At 41.2% G+C, this 21,003-nt stretch overlaps 1 protein-coding gene, 1 long non-coding RNA gene and 1 other non-coding gene across 52 annotated transcripts in view; 2 read left to right on the top strand and 1 right to left on the bottom strand.

The window, feature by feature from the left end:
• The window catches only part of LIMCH1 (LIM and calponin homology domains 1), a 385,789-nt gene that overhangs the window by 330,139 nt on the left and 34,647 nt on the right, over positions 1 to 21,003 (top strand). For all 50 annotated transcript variants that reach the window (XM_081591125.1, XM_081591084.1, XM_081591077.1 and 47 more), the window contains one exon: positions 235 to 453. In XM_081591125.1, coding sequence (XP_081447251.1) covers positions 235 to 453 — 219 coding nt within the window. The remainder of the gene's footprint in view (positions 1 to 234; positions 454 to 21,003) is intronic.
• LOC145545923 (uncharacterized) lies at positions 10,350 to 15,618 on the top strand. Its single transcript, XR_014082337.1, has 2 exons — positions 10,350 to 10,792; positions 12,303 to 15,618. It is a non-coding gene; the product is annotated as an uncharacterized LOC145545923 (long non-coding RNA).
• On the bottom strand, positions 18,111 to 18,183 carry TRNAG-CCC (transfer RNA glycine (anticodon CCC)). Its single transcript has one exon. It is a non-coding gene; the product is annotated as a tRNA-Gly (tRNA).

Here is a 21,003-nt window from a genome sequence, read left to right as displayed (position 1 = left end):
AATGTAATCTAACATGAAGTGACCTGAGAAGGCAGACCACCTTTTAAAGAAGCCCTCAAAGATGGCATTTAAGGGAGCCCTGCTTTCTAAACTGACGGAAGCATATAAGAGAACTTATTCTTTGTTAGACTTTGATTGTTAAATGCTAATGATTTAAGATGATTGTGAACACGTCATTTTGTTATAATCTTTCATTGGGGAATAGCATGTTCTTGTCCATTCTGGTTTTTACAGGTAGATGGGAAAGTCACCATGAATGGAGAGACGACTCATGGTGATGAGGAGGAGAAGGAAAGAGAGTGTCCCACGGTGGCACCTGCCCCCTCGTTGACCAAATCCCAGATGTTTGAAGGTGTGGCCAGAGTGCACGGGTCCCCCGTGGAGCTGAAACAAGACAGCAACAGCATTGAGATCAACATAAAGAAGCCAAGTTCTCTTCCCCAAGAGCTGACAGTAAGAAGCAAACTTTTTTTTCCTCTCTTTGAAATAATTTATTTTTTAAAAAAATAAGTAGGTCCTGATCATGATCATTTCTTTCTAGGTGAGTATATTCATTTGCTAGGGCTGCCATAACGAAGTATCACAAACTAAGTGGCCTACACAACACATAGTACTACTAGTTGTATCATAGTCCTGCTGGCTGGAAGTCCAAAGTCAAGGTGTTGTCAAGGTTGGTTCCTTCTGATGTCTGTGAGGAAGAATCTGATCCTGGCGTCTAGTGGCCTGCTGGCAGTCTCTGGCATTCTTTGCCCTGTAGGTGTACCACCCCGATCTCTGCCTTCGTGTTTACATGACTCTCTCCCTGTATGTTGTCTGTGTCCAGATCGCCCCCTTTTTATAAGGACATAGGTCATACTGGTTTAGGGCTCCCCTCCAGTATGATTCAAGTGGTAAAGAATCTGCCTGCTAATACAGGAGATGCAGGTTCGATCCCTGGGTCAGAAAGATTCCCTGGGGAAGGAAATAGTAACACACTCCAGTATTCTTGCCTGAGAAATCCCATGGACAGAGGAGCCTGGTGGGCTACAGTCTACATGGTTGCAAAGAGTCAGATACAACTGAGCAGGCACATGCCATGCCATTTCAGTATGATCTCATCTTAATTTAACTACATCTACAAAAGTGCTATGTCCAATAAGGTCACATTCTAAGAAACTGGAGATGAGGACTTCCCACGTGTAAACTTGAGGAAGGACACAGATCAGCCCCTGGGCTTCCATGGTGGCTCAGACAGTAAAGAATCCACCTGCTAATGCAGGAGATGTGTGTTCAATCCCTGTGTTGGGAAGATCACCTGGAGGAGGGCATGGCAACCCACTCCAGTATTCTTGCCTGGAGAATTCCATGGACAGAGGAGCCTGGCAGACTACAGTCCATGGGGTCACAAAGAGTCGGACACGACTGAGCAACTAATACTAACTAACAGTTATGCCATAGCAGAGGAAGATAGCAGAAGGTTATATTTTACTCATATATTATGAGTAAAAAACTTTGTCTTGTCCCTCCGTGATTGGTGTCTAGAGTTATAGAAAAAGAAACAAATCTCTGAGGACTGTCGTGGCAGTCTGTGGTTAAGACTCCATGCTTGTAATGCAGAGGGCACAGTTTCCATCCCTGGTCAGGAAACTAGGATCCCACATGCTTGCTACACAGTGCGGCCATGAAAAAAGAAAAGGAAATATCTGAAATACCTCCTTTTCTGTTTATTCAACTTCATCAGACTTGCTAAAGTAATTTGAAAATTACTGGTGCCATCAGAATGTGGCTTTCCATCCTTGACAATATGCATAAAAGAGTCTTTTTTACTAGCTTTTGGAAAAACTCATTAAAAATCAAATTAATCTTTTCTTGGTTTAGCCCCTGAAATCCAGAGTAATTGTAATTACTAACGAATGGTCAAGCTGAGAAATGTAGGGTAATTCAAGAATAGCAGACGAGAGAACTCAAAATAACATTAGATTTGCCTCTTTGGAATATAAAGCATCAAGAAGATTACGCTTTTCTGCTGAGTTCTCTCACCAGGGTTCATGCTGGTTTTGCTGATCAAACGGAAACTGTCACTACCATGGATGCAGCCTGGCTTTGGGGATAGAATCTGGACTCTGTTCAACCTCAATTTGTCCTCACCAGAGGCTTGTTTCTGAGATTTTAATTTATAGTGTTTGGGTTGGAATTATCAAGGGGCGGGGGGGGCAACTGTCAAGATTTCTTCCCCCAGCACCTGGAAAGGTTTGGTTCAGAGGGAAACTTGTCTTCCAGCTTCAGGGCTAAATTAAATGACCCAGCTAGCTAAACCCACCTGGAGGACTAGATATTATTTTTCTTATCTCCAGGATTTGTCTTTTGAAGAATAAAATGTGTTTTCTCAGAGGAGTTGAGAGGATGTAATTCTTCCCTGAAGTGTTCAAGCCCTAGAAAGAGATTCAAATTGGAATAGACCAAAATAACTTCCTCACCATGGCAACATGTTTGCTGGTGTCTAGGAGCAAGGTTTTGTGATCCGGGCAGAGGCCGAATCCCTCCACCTGGAATTTATTTCCACTTTTCATTTGCATAAATGTGACCACCTCTGAAGAGTTCTTACAAGTTATCGTGAGAGGGAATGTTGAGTTTTGCTAGGAGTATGGGAACTTTGCTGGCTGAGTATAACATGAACTTACGCTCTTAAATTTAAATGAGAAGTTCCCCCCAGATTAATTAGAGATTACAGTGGTGGGATTGCTTTTCTGGGGCAGTTAGTAATTCTGTTCTTGTTTCTCTTTTTTTTTTTTTTTTTTAATAAATTTATTTATTTTAGTTGGGGGCTAATTACTTTACAATATTGTAATAGTTTTTGCCATACATTGACATGAATCAGCCATGGGTCTACATGTGATCCCCTTCCTGGACCCCCCACCCACCTCCCTCCCCATCCCATCCCTCTGGGCCATCCCATTGCCCCGGCCCTGAGCCCTTGTCTCATGCATTGAACATGGAATGGTGTTCTGTTTCACATATGATAATATACATGTTTCAATGCTATTCTCCCAGAACGTCCCACCCTCACCTTCTCCCTCAGAGTCCATAAAATTGTTCCATACATCTGTGTCTCTTCTTCTGTCTCGCATATAGGGTTATCGTTACCATCTTTCAAATTCCATATATATGCATTACTATACTGTATTGGTGTTTTTCTTTCTGGCTTACTTCACTCTGTATAATGGGCTCCAGTTTCATCCATCTCAGTAGAACCGATTCAAATGTATTTTTTTTAATGGCTGAGTAATATTCCATTGTGTATATGTACCACAGCTTCCTTATCCATTCGTCTGCTGATGGACATCTAGGTTGCTTCCATGTCCTGGCTATTGTAAACAGTGCTGCGATGAACATTGGGGTACACGCGTCTCTTTCAATTCTGGTTTCTTCGGTGTGTATGCCCAGCAGTGGGATTGCTAGATCATATGGCAGTTCTATTCCCAGTTTTTTAAGGAATCTCCACACTGTTCTCCATAGTGGCTGTACTAGTTTGCATTCCCACCAACAGTGTAAGAGGGTTCCCTTTTCTCCACACCCTCTCCAGCATTTATTGCTTGTAGACTTTTGGATAGCAGCCATTCTGACTGGTGTGAAATGATACCTCATTGTGGTTTTGATTTGCATTTCTCTAATAATGAGCGATGTTGAGCATCTTTTCATGTGTTTGTTAGCCATCTGTATGTCTTCTTTGGAGAAATGTCTGTTTAGTTCTTTGGCCCATTTTTTGATTGGGTCGTTTATTTTTCTGGAATTCAGCTGCAGAAGTTGCTTGTATATTTTTGAGATTAATTGTTTGTCTGTTGCTTCGTTTGCTATTATTTTCTCCCATTCTAAAGGCTGTCTTTTCACCTTGCTTATAGTTTCCTTTGTTGTACAAAAGCTTTTAATTTTAATTAGGTCCCATTTGTTTATTTTTGCTTTTATTTCCAATATTCTGGGATGTGTGTCATGGAGGATCCTGCTGTGATTTATGTCAGAGAGTGTTTTGCCTATGTTTTCCTCTAGGAGTTTTATAGTTTCTGGTCTTACATTTAGATCTTTAATCCATTTTGAGTTTATTTTTGTGTATGGTGTTAGGAAGTGTTCTAGTTTCATTCTTTTACAAGTGGTTGACCAGTTTTCCCAGCACCACTTATTAAAGAGATTGTCTTTTCTCCATTGTATATTCTTGCCTCCTTTGTCGAAGATAAGGTGTCCATAGGTGCGTGGGTTTATCTCTGGGCTTTCTATTTTGTTCCATTGATCTATATTTCTATCTTTGTGCCAGTACCATACTGTCTTGATGACTGTGGCTTTGTAGTAGAGCCTGAAGTCAGGCAGGTTGATTCCTCCAGTTCCATTCTTCTTCCTCAAGATTGCTTTGGCTATTCGAGGTTTCTTATATTTCCATACAAATTGTGAGATGATTTGTTCTAGTTCTGTGAAAAATACCATTGGTAGCTTGATAGGGATTGCATTGAATCTATAGATTGCTTTGGGTAGTATACTCATTTTCACTATATTAATTCTTCCAATCCATGAACACGGTATATTTCTCCATCTGTTTGTGTCCTCTTTGATTTCTTTCATCAGTGTTTTATAGTTTTCTATATATAAGTCTTTTGTTTCTTTAGGTAGATATATTCCTAAGTATTTTATTCTTTTTGTTGCAATGGTGAATGGTATTGTTTCCTTAATTTCTCTTTCTGTTTTCTCATTATTGGAGTATAGGAATGCAAGGGATTTCTGTGTGTTAATTTTATATCCTGCAACTTTACTATATTCATTGATTAACTCTAGTAATTTTCTAGTAGAGTCTTTAGGGTTTTCTATGTAGAGGATCATGTCATCTGCAAACAGTGAGAGTTTTACTTCTTCTTTTCCTATCTGTATTCCTTTTATTTCTTTTTCAGCTCTGATTGCTGTGGCCAAAACTTCCAAAACTATGTTGAATAGTAGTGGTGAAAGTGGGCATCCTTGCCTTGTTCCTGACTTTAGGGGAAATGCTTTCAATTTTTCACCATTGAGGATAATGTTTGCTGTGGGTTTGTCATATATAGCTTTTATTATGTTGAGGTATGTTCCTTCTATTCCTGCTTTCTGGAGGGTTTTTATCATAAATGGATGCTGAATTTTGTCAAAGGCTTTTTCTGCATCTATTGAGATAACCATATGGTTTTTATCTTTCAATTTGTTAATGTGGTGTATTACATTGACTGATTTGCGGATGTTAAACAAACCTTGCATTCCTGGGATAAAGCCCACTTGGTCATGATGTATGATCTTTTTAATATGATGTTGGATTCTGTTTGCTAGAATTTTATTAAGGATTTTTGCATCTATGTTCATCAGTGATATTGGCCTGTAGTTTTCCTTTTTTGTGACATCTTTGTCTGGTTTTGGAATTAGGGTGATGGTGGCCTCATAGAATGAGTTTGGAAGTTTACCATCTTCTGCAATTTTCTGGAAGAGTTTGAGTAGGATAGGTGTTAGCTCTTCTCTAAATTTTTGGTAGAATTCCGCTGTGAAGCCATCTGGTCCTGGGCTTTTGTTTGCTGGAAGATTTCTGATTACAGTTTCGATTTCTGTGCTTGTGATGGGTCTGTTAAGATCTTCTATTTCTTCCTGGTTCAGTTTTGGAAAGTTATACTTTTCTAAGAATTTGTCCATTTCTTCCAAGTTGTCCATTTTATTGGCATATAGCTGTTGGTAGTAGTCTCTTATGATCCTTTGTATTTCTGTGGAGTCTGTTGTGATCTCTCCATTTTCATTTCTAATTTTGTTGATCTGATTCTTCTCCCTTTGTTTCTTGATGAGTCTGGCTAATGGCTTGTCAATTTTGTTTATCTTCTCGAAAAACCAGCTTTTAGTTTTGTTGATTTTTGCTATGGTCTCTTTTGTTTCTTTTGCATTTATTTCTGCCCTAATTTTTAAGATTTCTTTCCTTCTACTGACCCTGGGGTTCTTCATTTCTTCCTTCTCTAGTTGCTTTAGGTGTAGAGTTAGTTGATTCATTTGATTTTTTTCTTGTTTCTTGAGGTATGCCTGTATTGCTATGAACCTTCCCCTTAGCATTGCTTTTACAGTGTCCCATAGGTTTGGGGTTGTCGTTTTTTCATTTTCATTCGTTTCTATGCATAATTTGATTTCTTTTTTGATTTCTTCTGTGATTTGTTGGTTATTCAGAAGCATGTTGTTTAGCCTCCATCTGTTGGAATTTTTAATAGTTTTTTTCCTGTAGTTGAGGTCTAATATTACTGCATTGTGGTCAGAGAAGATGGCTGGGATGATTTCAATTTTTTTGAATTTACCAAGGCTAGATTTATGGCCCAGGATGTGATCTATCCTGGAGAAAGTTCCGTGTGCACTTGAGAAAAAGGTAAAATTGATTGTTTTGGGGTGGAAAGTCCTGTAAATATCAATTAAATCTAAATTGTCTATTGTATAATTTAAAATTTGTGTTTCCTTGTTAATTTTCTGTTTAGTTGATCTATCCATATGCGTGAGTGGAGTATTAAAGTCTCCCACTATTATTGTGTTATTGTTAATTTCCCCTTTCATACTTGTTAGTATTTGCCTTATATATTGTGGTGCTCCTATGTTGGGTGCATATATATTTATGATTGTTACGTCTTCTTCTTGGATTGTTCCTTTGATCTTTATGTAGTGTCCTTCTTTGTCCCTTTTCACAGCCTTTATTTTAAAGTCTATTTTATCTGAAATGAGTATTGCGACTCCTGCTTTCTTTTGGTCTCCGTTTGCATGAAATATGTTTTTCCATCCCTTCACTTTCAGCCTGTGTGTGTCCCTAGTTTTGAGGTGGGTCTCTTGTAGACAGCATATATAGGGGTCTTGTTTTTGTATCCATTCAGCCAGCCTTTGTCTTTTGGTTGGGGCATTCAACCCATTTACATTTAAGGTAATTATTGATAAGTATGATCCTGTTGCCATTTACTTTGTTGTTTCGAGTTCGTGTTGAAACATCCTTTCTGTGTTTCCTGTTTAGAGAAGATCCTTTAGCATTTGTTGGAGAGCTGGTTTGGTGGTGCTGAATTCCCTCAGCTCTTGCTTGTCTGTAAAGCTTTTGAATTCTCCTTCATATCTGAATGAGATCCTTGCTGGGTACAGTAATCTGGGTTGTAGATTATTCTCTTTCATTACTTTAAGTATGTCCTGCCATTCCCTTCTAGCCTGAAGGGTTTCTATTGAAAGATCAGCTGTTATCCTTATGGGGATCCCCTTGTGTGTTATTTGTTGTTTTTCCCTTGCTGCTTTTAATATTTGTTCTTTGTGTTTGATCTTTGTTAATTTGATTAATATGTGTCTTGGGGTGTTTCGCCTTGGGTTTATCCTGTTTGGAACTCTCTGGGTTTCTTGGACTTCTGTGACTATTTCTTTCCTCATTTTAGGGAAATTTTCAACTATTATCTCCTCGAGTATTTTTTCATGGCCTTTCCTTTTATCTTCTTCTTCTGGGACGCCTATGATTCGAATGTTGGGGCGTTTCATATTGTCCCAGAGGTCCCTGAGGTTTTCCTCATTTCTTTTGATTCTTTTTTCTTTTTTCCTCTCTGCTTCGTTTATTTCCATCATTCTATCTTCTACCTCACTTATCCTATCTTCTGCCTCCGTTATTCTACTGTTGGTTCCCTCCAGAGTGTCTTTTATCTCCTTTATTTCATTATTCATTCTATATTGACTCCTTTTTATTTCTTCTAAGTCCTTGATAAACATTTCTTGCATCTTCTCAATCCTTGTCTCCAGGCTATTTATCTGTAACTCCATTTTGCTTTCAAGATTTTGGATCATTTTTATTATCATTATTCTAAATTCTTTTTCAGATAGATTCCCTATCTCCTCCTCTTTGGTTTGGTTTGGTGGGCATTTCTCATTTTCCTTTACTTGCTGAGTATTTCTCTGCCTTTTCATCTTGTTTAGATTGCTGTGTTAGGCGTGGCCTTTCTGTATTCTGGTAGTATGAAGTTCCTCTTTATTGTGGAGGTTCCTCACTGTGGGTGGGGTTGGACAGGTGGCTTGTCAAGGCTTCCTGATTGGGGGAGCTTGTGTCGGTGTTCTGGTGGGTGGAGCTGGATTTCTGTTCTCTAGAGTGCAATGGAGTGACCAGTATTAATTTTTGAGATGTCTATGGATTTGGTGTGCCTCTGGGCAGCCTGTATATTGATGCTCAGGTCTATGTTCCTGCGTTGCTGGAGAATTTGCGTGGTATGTCTTGCTCTGGAACTTATTGGCTCTTGGGTGGAGCTTGGTTTCTGTGTATATGTGGAGGCTATTGGATAGTCTCTTATTAATTAATGTTTCCCCTGGCTTTAAGTCTTATTCTTGCAGTAGCCTCAAGACTTCTCCATCCATACAGCATCAATAATAAAACTTTTAGGTTAATGGTGAAAAGATTCTCCACAGTGAGGGATACCCAGAAAGGTTCACTGAGTTACATGGAGAGATGAGGTGAGGGGGGGCGTTGAGGTGACCAGGAGGGGAAGAGGGGAATTCAAATGTGGAGAGAGCAATCTAGCCAGTAAGCACTTCCCTCAGTGCTTTCCACAGTCTGGAACCCTCAGAGTGGTTCACAGAGATACATAGAGAGGGGGGAGGAAGGTAATAGAGGTGAGCATGAGTAGAAAGGGAGGAATCAAGAGGGGAGAGAAAGATCTGGGCAGTATCCTGTTCCTGAAGTGTTCTCCGGTACCCAGAACACCCTCAGAGAGTCACAGAATTGGGTTGAGAAGAGAAGGAGGAGGGTGGGAGATAGAGGTTCCCTGGGGGAGAAGAAAGAGCATCAATAGGGGGAGAGAGTAATCAGGCCAGTGATCACACTCCTGAGTAAAAATGGGTCCTAAAGATTGGGTTCTTAAATGTACAAAATTGATATCAAATATGTAAAACAAAGATTAAAAATCTAGAGTAGAGGTTAGACTCTTATAAAACTTACAATATAAAAAAAAGAAAAAAGGAAACAGTGTAAAAAGAAAAAAACAGGAAAAAAAGTAAAACAGGAAAAAAACAGTAAAAAAAGAAAACACAAAAGGTATAAGATATATGTATGCAGTTTGCTTCAAAAATTGGGTTGTTTTTTTTTTTTGCAAGTTAATAGTGGGTTATGAAAATGAAAGTTAAAGGTGTAATAGAGGACTTGAAGAAAAAGGAAAGAAGAGAAAAAAAATTTTAAAAAAAAATAATAATAATAATAAAAAATATATATATCCCGGACTTTCTCTGGAGCTGTTGTGAGCAGTGTGGGGTCTGCTCAGTTTCGGATAGATCCTTGTTCCTGCTTATACTTTTCAAGATCTATAGGTCCTTTTCAATGCAGTCGGTATTAACTACAGGGATTTTAATCTGTTGGCCTGTCACTTCCAAGGCGCTTCCCTCTGTTTATTTGGCTTCTGTTTGAAGGTCTCTTCAGTATCTAATTTCCGCCCTGCAACAAAGGGGCAGAGGTGGTCTCTTTAGGTTCGCTTGTTCAGTCGTGCTGTGGGGAGGGAGGAACACTGCAAACCTGGCGTGTGTGTGGTGAGCTCGCAGTGTCTCGGCCGCACTGGGTTCACCCCCGCTCACGGCGTATGTGCTTTCCCCGTCTACCCTGCTCAGGCTTCAGGTTACTCGGCCGGGGAGTGGGCCGGGGAGTGGGCCCTGAGATGCGTGCACTTCCCAGGTCTAAGCCGCTCAGGTTCAGGCTCCCGGTTACTCCACAAAGGCGCAGACTCGGTTGGGCCCGCAGCTTGTGCCGTTCCCGGTCGGGGCTGCTCAGGCGGCCATGAGTTTGGCGAGCGCACTCTCCCCTGTTGGGGCGGTGTGGCTTATCACCTCCCTGGTCCCCGCCTCGGTTTACGGGCGCGCCCGGCTCCGGTGTGCTTTGTGTCGGTTCTGGGGAGCTGGTCTCTGGCTGCGACCCTCCCGGCGGCTGTCGACCCTCCGGGATCTCAGGCAGTCTTTGCTTAGAAACTGGGAGCCTATTTGCAGTTTGGTAGGGGGTGCCCTCTCTGGGGCCGAGTTTTCCCCTTTCCGCCTCCGGCTGGCCCCGCCTGCCTGCTGTGTCCGGCGGGGGATGGGGCGGTCCGCAGCCGGCTAGCTCTCCTCTGGTATCGCTCAGTCCTTTGTTCTGTGAGCGGGCCAGCAGTGCCTTAGAGTTGGGCTTTTCGCGGGATAGTTCTCTCTCTCTGGCTGTCCCACAGTTTAGGTTACTATCTCACGTTAGCTCCCTCAGATTGCCCTTAGGGCACTCGGGCCCGGTCCTTACCCTAGGCAGTGCTGCCCGCTCCTCTCCGTTCAGCCCCTACTTGTTGGTGGCAGATGATGCGAGCATCTGGGGTTCTTTGCTGGGAGTTGCTTTAGGCACGTAATCTGTGGGTTTTATTTATTTTTTCTCCCAGTTACGTTGCCCTCCGAGATAAGAAATCTTCCCCCACACCCGCCGGTGAGAGGGTTTCCTGGTGCTTGGAAATTTCTCCTCTTTTACGACTCCCTCCCCGGGACGGGTCTCCGTCCCTAACTCTTTTGTCTCTCTTTTTATCTTTTATAATTTCTCCTACCTGCTTTTGAAGATAATGCGCTGTCTTTGTGGATGCCTGACGTCCTCTGCCAGCGTTCAGAAGTAGTTTTGTGAAGTTTGCTCAGTGTTCAGATGTTCTTCCGATAAATTTGTGGAGGAGAGAGTGGTCTCTCTGTCCTTTTCCTCCGCCATCTTAGCCCCGCCTCTGTTCTTGTTTCTCTTTTGCTGCACTTTTAATGATGCTGCTGCTGCTGCTGCTAAGTCGTTTCAGTTGTGTCCGACTCTGTGCGACCCCATAGACGGCAGCCCACCAGGCTCCGCCGTCCCTGGGATTCTCCAGGCAAGAACACTGGAGTGGGTTGCCATTTCCTTCTCCGATGCATGAAAGTGAAAAGTGAAAGTGAAGTCGCTCAGTCGTGTCCGACTCTTAGCGACCCCATGGACTGCAGCCCACCAGGCTCCTCCGTCCATGGGATTTTCCAGGCAAGAGTACTGGAGTGGGGTGCCATTGCGCTTTTAATGATGAGTGTTTCCTAAAAGTGCTCAGTCTCTCAGTCGTGTCCGACTCTTTTGTGACCCCATGGTCTATACCCTGCTAGGCTCCTCTATCCATGGGATTTCTCAGGCAAGAATACTGGAGTGGGTTTCTATTTCCTTCTCTGAGAGATCTTCCTGGACCAGAGATTGAAGCCACGTCTCCTGCATTGACAGGTGGATTCTTTACCACTGACCCACTTGGGAAACGTGAGTGTTCCTAAGTTACCTTCATAAATGCCCTTCCATGACTCATTCTGGCTACCATATCTATCAGACCACAGGCCCTTTGCACATGCCATTGAACAGTTCTCTGTTCCTATTCTTTGGAGAAGCAACAGTGTAGGAGCCACACTGATCCCATAACAGAGACACACAGGGCTTAGTCAGACACAGTAGATTAATTATATGAACAAATCCCAAGGTTCTACAATCAGGCACGTGTACATTTTCTACCTTTACACTTCTGCCCTCTGACCATTTTGTTGTCAATTGGACAGGTCACCCTACCCTTGACCGCATAGATTTTTTTCCTAACAGAAGGTAAAGGAAAAACTAAAGAAACCAAATAGTGTAAGGCCTAAACTTCCTACACCAACTAATCTCCCTTGTTCAAAGCTTCTACCCTTTGGGGAAGAAAGCTTTACCCATCCTGTATGGAATCATAAACAGAAGAGAAGGGAGTTTTGTTTGTTGGTTCTGGGGTTTTACTAAACCTCCCTCAAAAAATTACTCGTTCTTAGTAATTACTTATTTTCTTACTTTTACAATGAGCAACATAAAAAGAAAATAGCCTATTCCCTCTTATTGCCAGGCATTTTCCACTTTCATAGTAGTTATCCTGCTTCACTTGCTAATGGCAAAGAGAAGATGGATTGAACGATGTCAAAATTGGTTACATTGTCCCAAAAGTATCCTGTTTCAAGAGAGGCAAAATTATTTGAACTGAAGGAAATCGTGTTATTTCAGGAGTTTATACAGTATAACCAGGAAAGCACCCAGAAAAATGTGGCCTTGTGGAGTTTTTTCTGGAAACCATCCTGACCCTGAGAAGCCTCGGGATGAAGGTCTCAACTCATGGAAGAGACTGAGAACCTCTTACTCAGGAAAAAACTGCCTAATTAGGAGGAAGCTCTAGTTCGTTAAACCACAGTGGTTCTGAAGAGGTTATAGCATCTATTTACCTTGTTTTCCTGGTGGCTCAGTCAGTAAAGATTCTGTCTGCAGTGCATAAGACCTGAGCTTGATTCCCCTGGAGAAGGAAATGGCAACCCACTCCAATATTCTTGCCTGGAAAATCCCGTGGACAGAGGAGCCTGGAGGGCTATAGTCCATGGGGTCACAACAGTAGGACACAACTTAGTGCTAAACCAGCACCTAGTACTTTAGCTCTTGAATTAGCTATGACAGGGATATTACATTATTTTCTGGGTAGATAACTCCGTGTATATACCTATTAGGCTGCAAGCCAAGTTGTTAGCTGCCCTACAGGAAATTTTGGCTAAAACACACTTCATACTCACTTATAATTTATGACACATAAAGTTTTCCATTCAGCATGTTATCCTAAGAGGTGTTTTGAAAGAATCTCTTCTCCAGTAAACCTACTCCTCATTTTCCTTCCTTCTCCATATTCCAAGAAAAGCACTTCTTGACTGTGTTTCAGCCAGTGTATTCCCACTGAGACAGTAGAATTCATTGGTCATGACAAAAATATGGTGACCAGCTTAAAACAGGGGGCTGCACTTCACAGCCTCCCAGGGCTTTTTACCAGCTTGGACTTGATTTGCTGTTTCTAATTCATTTGCCCTGCTCTGTGGGGCTGTCAAAGGAATAGTGTTCTTCCTTTTAAATAGTGTCTTTCTTCCCAAAACTGCATTCCCCACAGATACACTCTTTACAGAGGAGTAGCCTCCCCCACCACTAAAATGTCACAGTTCCTTCAGGGCGAGCTGGAACCGTTCAAAGGGCATAGCAGTAGTAGGCAGGAGCATTAATTCAGACCAGGAGGCCAAGCAGCGGAGAAGGGTGGCCAGGGGGCTCCAGGGAGCTCCGGTGGGCGACAGGGCACAACTCTGCCTCTTGGGTCAGCATGACCACCTTTGTATATCATGTCATCTCTTCAGTTTACTTCTACCTCATCTTTCTTGTTTGAAACTCTTAGGACCATGGACTCTTACTTTAGAAATAGATCCTAAATTATGTTTGGCTTCTTATTAATTTTTAAATACTCTGGTTATATCGGTTGATACCAACAAACTCCAGATCATGTTCAGTTGAATCGCCTTTAAGGTAAAGAAATTGCGATAGCCATTGTCATGCCAGCAACTGCCTATCACCTGGTAAGCATGAATGAATGAATGACCTGCTTTGTGCCCAACTTTTTAAAAAATACTTTATTTATTTATTTTTGGATCTCCTGGGTCTTCGTTGTTGCTCAGGCTTTCTCTAGTGGCAGAGAGCTGGGGCTACTCTCTAGTTGCGATATGCAGGCCTCTCACTGTGGTGGCTTCTCCTGTTGCGGAGCACAGGGTCTAGGTCGTGTGGGCTTCAGTAATTGTAGCACGTGGGCTCAGTCGTTGTGGCTCCCAGGCTCTAAAGCATAGGCTCAGTAGTTGTGGTCCACAGGCTTATTGCTCTGCAGCATGTGGGATCTTCCCAGATGAGAGATTGAACCCGTGTCTCCTGCGTTGGCAGGCGGATTCTTTACCACTGAGCCACCAGGGAAATCCCTGTGCCCAACTTTTGAAATAGAAAAAGAAGTTCATAAACTCGCCATGAAAACAATTAACATAAGGCAACTGGGAAAGTATAAAAGATAATATTTAATGAAGTGCTAGATGATAGGGATACAACAACAACAAGAGGGAGAGAAGACTAGAGGGATATAAGATGGCAGAGAAAAAGTAAGATCATTATCGGTCAGGGTTAGTCTAGCTGGGAAGGTTTCATATGAGACATTGATTTTGAAATTGGTGGGATTTGCATTGGAGTTGAGGGGGGAAACAAGCTCTCCTCCATATTGGGACTAGCAGAAGCAAAGGCATGGGTGGCATGGTCCTCCATAAGAGGACCGCAGAGGGATCACAGGACGAAGAGCTGATGAAAGTCACTAGGTGCTGTACATGCAGCCAGAGAGGTTGGGGCTCCCATGGCCCCTCCCGGTTATCCCTGAGATATTTCCCAATGGAAATCTGACTCTCACTTTATTTTTTGAATTTAAAAACACTGGCTTCTCTAAGAAAATCATATCATAGCATGAATACTGGACTCTTAGAATCCAGGACTGGAAAAGAATTTGGAAGATCTTCTAATCTAAGGTCTTACAGAGAAATGTCTCAAAAGATGTTCTGTCTCCCTTAAAGGTAGTTCAGTGTTTTCTTGATCCATTGTGAATTATACTTACAATTGAATCTCTTCCTGCCTTGATGGTGCCAAAAATGACCCTTTCTTAAAATACCTTAAGTACCCCATGTACTAAGTCAAAGCTCAAACCCCACCTGAACCTCAGTTTATGTTTAAAATAAGGATGGTAGTAGTATAGGCGTCCAATAGTTATCATGAGAGTTGATGTGTATAGGGCAATTAATATGATGCCACAGTGACTCACAGCAGTGCCCTTAAGTTAGTTTTAACATTGTCATTCAACAAACGGGAGAAAGAAAGTTACCATATATTTTTCATAAGCCTGGAAGGGTGATAGGTACAAAGTTTTTCAGGTTAAAGTCAAGTCATCAAAATCACCATCTTAAACAGATGTGAATTTCAAACACATGAGGTGAGTTCCTTGTCGGCTTCCAACTCAGCCCGCCAGTAGCTTCAGCTGTAATTCTCTAGGAGACTTGCAGACCTGAACAGCTTTTTCCAAAAGACGATTGCCCTGGCAGGTGTTCACTGGCTTCTTCCTGCAGCTCTTTTTTGCTTCTCCTGTTATTCACTCTTTCCCAAGTCTGGCTTCCTCTGCCACCGAGACTCCCAGGACTCCCACCATGTCAGCATCCTCTTGCCAGCTCATCCCAACCAACGTCCTGCACACCCTCCCGGCAGGCGGGCACCCTCCCACCAGATTTGTGGCAGTTCTCGCTCATGGACCAACTGCCAGACTCAGCTCTCAGGTATCTAAACGACTTCATCTGGGTTTCTCAAACTAAGAAACAAGATAGATCTGTTATTTCCACCGGGACAAAGCCCTTGGCCTTCTTCTGGAAAATTCAGTACTTGACTACTGTTTTCTGATCCAAGAAAACAATCAGATCTTTCTTGAAACATTTCATTTTGCAGTGAGAGTAGGGTGAAGGCATTTGAGTAGGTGCTGTTTTCCTTAAACTGTGACCAACTGCAGATTCCTTTTAGATGTCAAATGTCACAAACATTTCTCCAGAAGCTGTTTTTCTCCATCTAGAAGTAGTTGCAAGAGCATTAGATTTAATGCTCTTTTTAAGTCATTAAAGTTATTAGGGTATAGAAGTGTTACCAGGCTTCAAGAAAGTACACATTAGGGACAATTAAAAAAATCAAACCTAGCCCATCTGACCTGGATAATTTTTGGTCTGGAATGTTTAAAGCAAAAAGAAAAAGTTTAACAAATGGAAAGGCTGATTCCCCATGTAGATCTTCTTTCATCCAGTGAAAATAGATCTTTGGTGACATAAAAGCGAAAGGGGAAAACACATGCGTGGCATATGTGGCACCTGGGTCCTGGTGCCAAGACATAAATAAACTGATTTTCCAGGCTTGCGTCCAGATAAATTATTCAAGACTGGAGCCGGGAAATCCATCAGAGTCACTGAATAGTAGCTCAGGGAGGGACCACCTTGGACATCACGTCTTCTTACACATAGAGGTTACATGCGTGTTGCAAGCTCTGGTACCGCTTCTGTGCTAGAAGGAGGACCACTCAAGCCCTGGCTCTCAGGCCATCCTTCCTCCCCTGCTTTGTATTTCCAGTTCATTCCACAGAGCCACTCTCTGGGCTGGTCCCCCAGTAAGCTTCTTGTTAAAACAAGCAGTCCGATGTCAGATAAATCTGTGGCCAGACCACGTCCCTCTCAAGCCAGGAAACTGTCACCTCCTACCCGTGGCTGCCGGGCTCTGTCTGACACAAGAGCCAGCTTGGATGGTGTTCTCAGTCAAGGGGAAGCCAGCTCCTGGCTTAGGCTCCTGTAACCTTTCTGTGCTCTCATTCACTCGTGTCCAGGGAATCTGTTTTTATTTACTTGTTTTCATCCTTGAGACAGTTTTACCGGTTGGAGAAGGGAAGGCTTCTCCTCTGTTCAGCTGGAACCAAAGGAAAGTGTGGGTCGTAAAACACAGTTTCCAGCAAGGCGGGTGTGTTTCAAGCAAGTCTAAGTCTATCAGCACTGGTTAAAACTGTCAATTTTGAACTCATTTCCTTTGAAGTAATGATGTGAGTACGACATTAACAAGCCTTCAGGATGGAGTATCCTGGCAGGAGTTAAACTGGCTTTGGGGATCTCCCTTGAGTACATAGGGCTTCCCTGGTGGCTCAGGCCATAAAGAATCTGCCTGTAAGGCAAGAGACCCGGATTTAATCCCAGGGTCAGGAAGATCTCCTGGAGGAGGAAATGGCAATCCACTCCAGTATTCTTGCCTGGAGAATCCCATGGATAGAGGAGCCTGGAAAGCATAGTCCTTGTGTTCACAAAGAATCAGACACAACTAAAAGACTAACTCATCTTGAGTCCCTATAGTCTGTCTACATGTGTGTGTATATATATATATAATATATATATAATATATATATATTATATATATATTGCAGAATTTGGAAAACTATAAAGAAAATATAAACTACCTATTACTCCAGCCACTCAGAAATTAAGATTCTTTAAAAATATGTCCTTCTCCTCTTTTTCTCAGTGTATATAAAATATTTTGTGGCGCTCATAATTCAAAATGTGCTGAAATTTGCTTTTTCTCATAATTTATCCTGAATATTTTGTTAGTAATAGCCTGATTTCTATGACTAATATGCATTTAAACCAAGCTTGAGAGTATAAATCCCATAAATAATGCATCTAACATTTGCTTCCCTGACATGGATTGCATGTCTGCTCTGTGCCAGATACTGTGCTGGGCCCTGCCCCCCTCAGAACCTGGACTGAACGAAAAAGCCTGAGACAAGGTGGTGGCTAGGAGTGGTTCAGTCTCAAGCCACCCCGGGAAGTGGAGAGTTGGCTAAACTGCCCCCCTTTTCTGAGAGGTTCCAGAGAGTTCTCATCTTTTGCATAATAAATGGGTGAGAGGTAGAATGAAAAGAATGAGGTAGAATGGATAAGAAGGAAAAGATATGGAAAAGGCAGTTGGAATCATTTCAGCAATAAACTTGAGACTCTCGGGTTCTAGATTGCTTCTTATGGGTCAAAACCTTTTAATGTGTGCACATGCTAAGTCGCTTCAGTCACATCCGACTCTGTGCGACCCTATGGACTGTAGCCCACCAGGCCCCTCTGAACATGGGATTTTCCAGGCAAGAATACTGGAGTGGGTTGCCATGCCCTCCTCCAGGTGATCTTCCCAACCTAGAGATTGAACCCACTAAATACCTGGGGACAGCTTGGACGTGGGTGTGACTCCAAGCCCAGATGACAGAGAATCGAGGTGACCAGCACAAGGCAGGGTTCCCACCTCCCCTGCCTACTAGCTGAGTGACTCCAGGTAAGTCACTTTGCCTCCTGGGCCTTAGCTTCCTCACCTGTATAAAGGGAATCATACTTGTAGATACCTCTACAAGCTTGCTCTGAGGACAAAAGAAGATAATCCATGTCAAGTGCTGACACATGGAAAATCCAGTAAATATTGATTGTGGCTACAGTGACAACAGTGTGGAATCTTTAAAGCACCATTTTAAGGGAAGGTAAATTAGGTCATCTGAGAGTTCAGTATTTGAGTGTTAAGCTGCGTACAATTGCATCCAGAAATGTGAGCATTCTTTTTTATATATTTATTTATTTATTGGGCTGCACGGGATCTTGGTTGTGGCATGCAGGATCTTTGATCTTCATTGCAGCATGCGAACTCTTGTTTGCAGCATGTGGGTGGGATCTAGTTCCCTGACCAGGGGTTGAACCTGGGCCCCCTGCATTGGGAGTGCAGAGTCTTAGCCACTGGATCACCAGGGAATTCCCAAGCAAGCATTCTTGAAAGTCAAAGTTCTGCATTAGTCATGCATAAGTAAAATATTACTGGGCTAAGGTGTGCTAGTAAAATAACCCTTAGTGAAGACGTGCCTGAGGATTTTGTCTCCTTTGCATCATAGCATCACAAATTGTATCTAAAGGTCTTCATGGATTATCTTATTTCATTGATTCCAAGGGGCATATTTGCCACGTTTCAGCATCTCTAAGTCAGGATATGTCTTATTGATGTAAGATACATCTAATTTTTTAGATTCCACATATAACTGACATCATGCAATATTTGTCTTTCTGTGCCTGGCTTATTTCATTCAGCATAATGTTCTCCAGGTTCATCCATATTGTCACAAATGGCAGAATTTTCTTCTTTTATAAGGCTCAATAATGTCCCACTATGTATGTGTGTATAATATTAATATTTGTGTATATATACAAACTATATGTGTGTATAATATTCATATTTATATATCTGAATATATGAATAATATATATACACTCATGTTTTCTTTATCTATTCACCCATCAACACTCAGATTGTTTCCATATCTTGATTATTGTCAATAATGCTTCAGTGAACATGGGAAAAAGATATATCTTCGTGATACTGATTTCATTTCCTTTGGGTACCTTTACTTTACCCAGAAGTAAAATTGCTGAATCATAGGATCATTCTATTTTTAATTTTGAACCCCCCCAATCTTTTCCATAATGGCTGTACCAATTTACATGCCCACCATCAGTGTACAGTGGTTCCCTTTACTCCACATTCTCAACAACACTTTTCATCTTTTGACTTTTTTGATAGTAATGACCCCTAATAGGTGTGAGGCGATGTCTGACTGTGGTTTGGATTTAATGATTAGTGAAGCTGAGCATCTTTTCATATACCTGACTTCAGTTGGCCATTTGTATATCTTCTTTGGAAAACTGTCATTCAGGTCCTTTTCCTATTTTTTAAATTGGGTTATTGGAGGGGCGGTGCTGTTGAGTTGTTCGAGTTCCTTATATATTTTGGATATCAATCCCCTATTGGATGTAAGATTAGTAAATATTTTCTTCCATTCTATAGATTGACCTTTCGTTTTGTTCTTTCCTTTGCTGTGCAGAAACTTTTTAGTTTGATGTAGTCCCAATTTTTATTTTTGCTTTTATTGCCTGAGCTTTTGGTGTCAAATCTAAAAAATCATTGCCAGCACCAGTTCCAGGGAGGTTTCCCCCTGTTTTATTCTAGCAGTTTTGTGGCTTCAAGTCTTATTTGTAAGTCTTTAATATATTTAGACATTGATTTTGGTGTATGGTGTAAAATTTCATTCTTTGGCATGTCAATATCCAGTGTTTCCAACACCATTTATTGAAAAGATTGTCCTTGACCCATTTTGTTTTCTTGGTGCCTTTGTCAAAAATGAGTTGACTGTAAAAGTGTGGGTTGATTTCTGGGTTCTCTGTTCTATTCCATTGATCTATGTGTCTGCTTTTATGCCAGTATCAAACTGTTTTGATTGCTGTAGCTTGGTAATATAGTTTGAAATCAGGATGTGTGATGCTTCCAGCTTTCTTCTTATTCAAGATTGCTTTAGCTATTTTGGGTCCTTCAGGTTTCCAAATGAATTTTATAGTTGTTTTTTCCTATTTCTGTGAAAAACACAGAAATGCAAAATTCTGTTAGAATTTTGATAGAGATTGCATTAAATCTGTAGATTGCTTTGGGTAATGTGGATATTTTAACAATATTATTTCTTCCAGTTGATGAATACAAGAAATTTTTCCATTTATTTGTGTCATCTTCAATTTCTTTCATCAATGTTTTATCATTTTCAGCACACATATCTTCTACCTTTTGGTTAAATTTATTCCCAAGTATTTTATTATTTTTGATGCTATTGTAAATAGGATTTTTTAAAATTTAATTTTTATATAGTTCTGTATTGATTTTGTATCCTGCAGCTTCACTGACTTCATTTTTAGTTTTAACACTTTGAGGGAGGTGGGAAGTCTTTAGGGTTTTCAGTATACAGGATCATTTCATCTGCAAACAGGAACAGTTTTACTTCTCTATTTCCAATTTGCATGCCTTTTATTTCTTTTTCTGGCCTAGTTGTTCTGGCTAGATCTTCCAGTATTGCGTTGAATAGAAGTGGTGAGGACGGGCAGCCTTGACTTGCTCTAATCATAGAGGAAAAGCTTTCAGCTTTTTTCCATTAAGTAAGATGTAAGTTATGAGCTTGTTAGTTATGGCCTTTATTATGTTGAGGTACATCCTTCTATGGACTTCCCTTGGTGGCTCAGTGGTAAAGAATCTGCCTACAATGCAGGAGATGCAGGTTTGATTCCTGGGTCGGTAAGATCCTCTGGAGAAGGAAATGGCAACACACTCTAGTATTCTTACCTGAAAAATCCTATGAACAGAGGAGTCTGGCAGGCTACAGTCCACGGGGTCATAAAAGAGTCAAACATAAACTGAGCAACTAAACAACATTCTTCTATACCTAATTTGTTGAGAGTTTTTATCATGAAAGGACGTTGAATTTTGTCAAATGCTTTTTCTGTTGAGATGATAATATGATTTTTATCTTCATTGTATTACGTTTATGTATCATGTTTATCAACTTGCATATATTGAACCATTCTTACATCTTTGCATAAATTTTCTTTATTTTTAAAGAATTAAGTAACACTTTCCACCAAAGAATTAACTTTAAAGTGCTTTCATTTTTGTAACTTGAAAGAGAAACTTTGATTTATGAGTAAAATGTGTATATTTGTGACAGACCAATAAATTCATAGGTTTTTGAGAACCCACAGCAG

The sequence above is a fragment of the Giraffa tippelskirchi genome, chromosome 1, assembly GCF_054371585.1.
Source record: "Giraffa tippelskirchi isolate mGirTip1 chromosome 1, T2T-mGirTip1v1.2.pri, whole genome shotgun sequence".
Taxonomy (NCBI): Eukaryota; Metazoa; Chordata; class Mammalia; order Artiodactyla; family Giraffidae; genus Giraffa; species Giraffa tippelskirchi.
The sequence above is the reverse complement of the archived record's forward strand: the minus strand, read 5'-3'. Positions and strand labels throughout refer to the sequence as shown.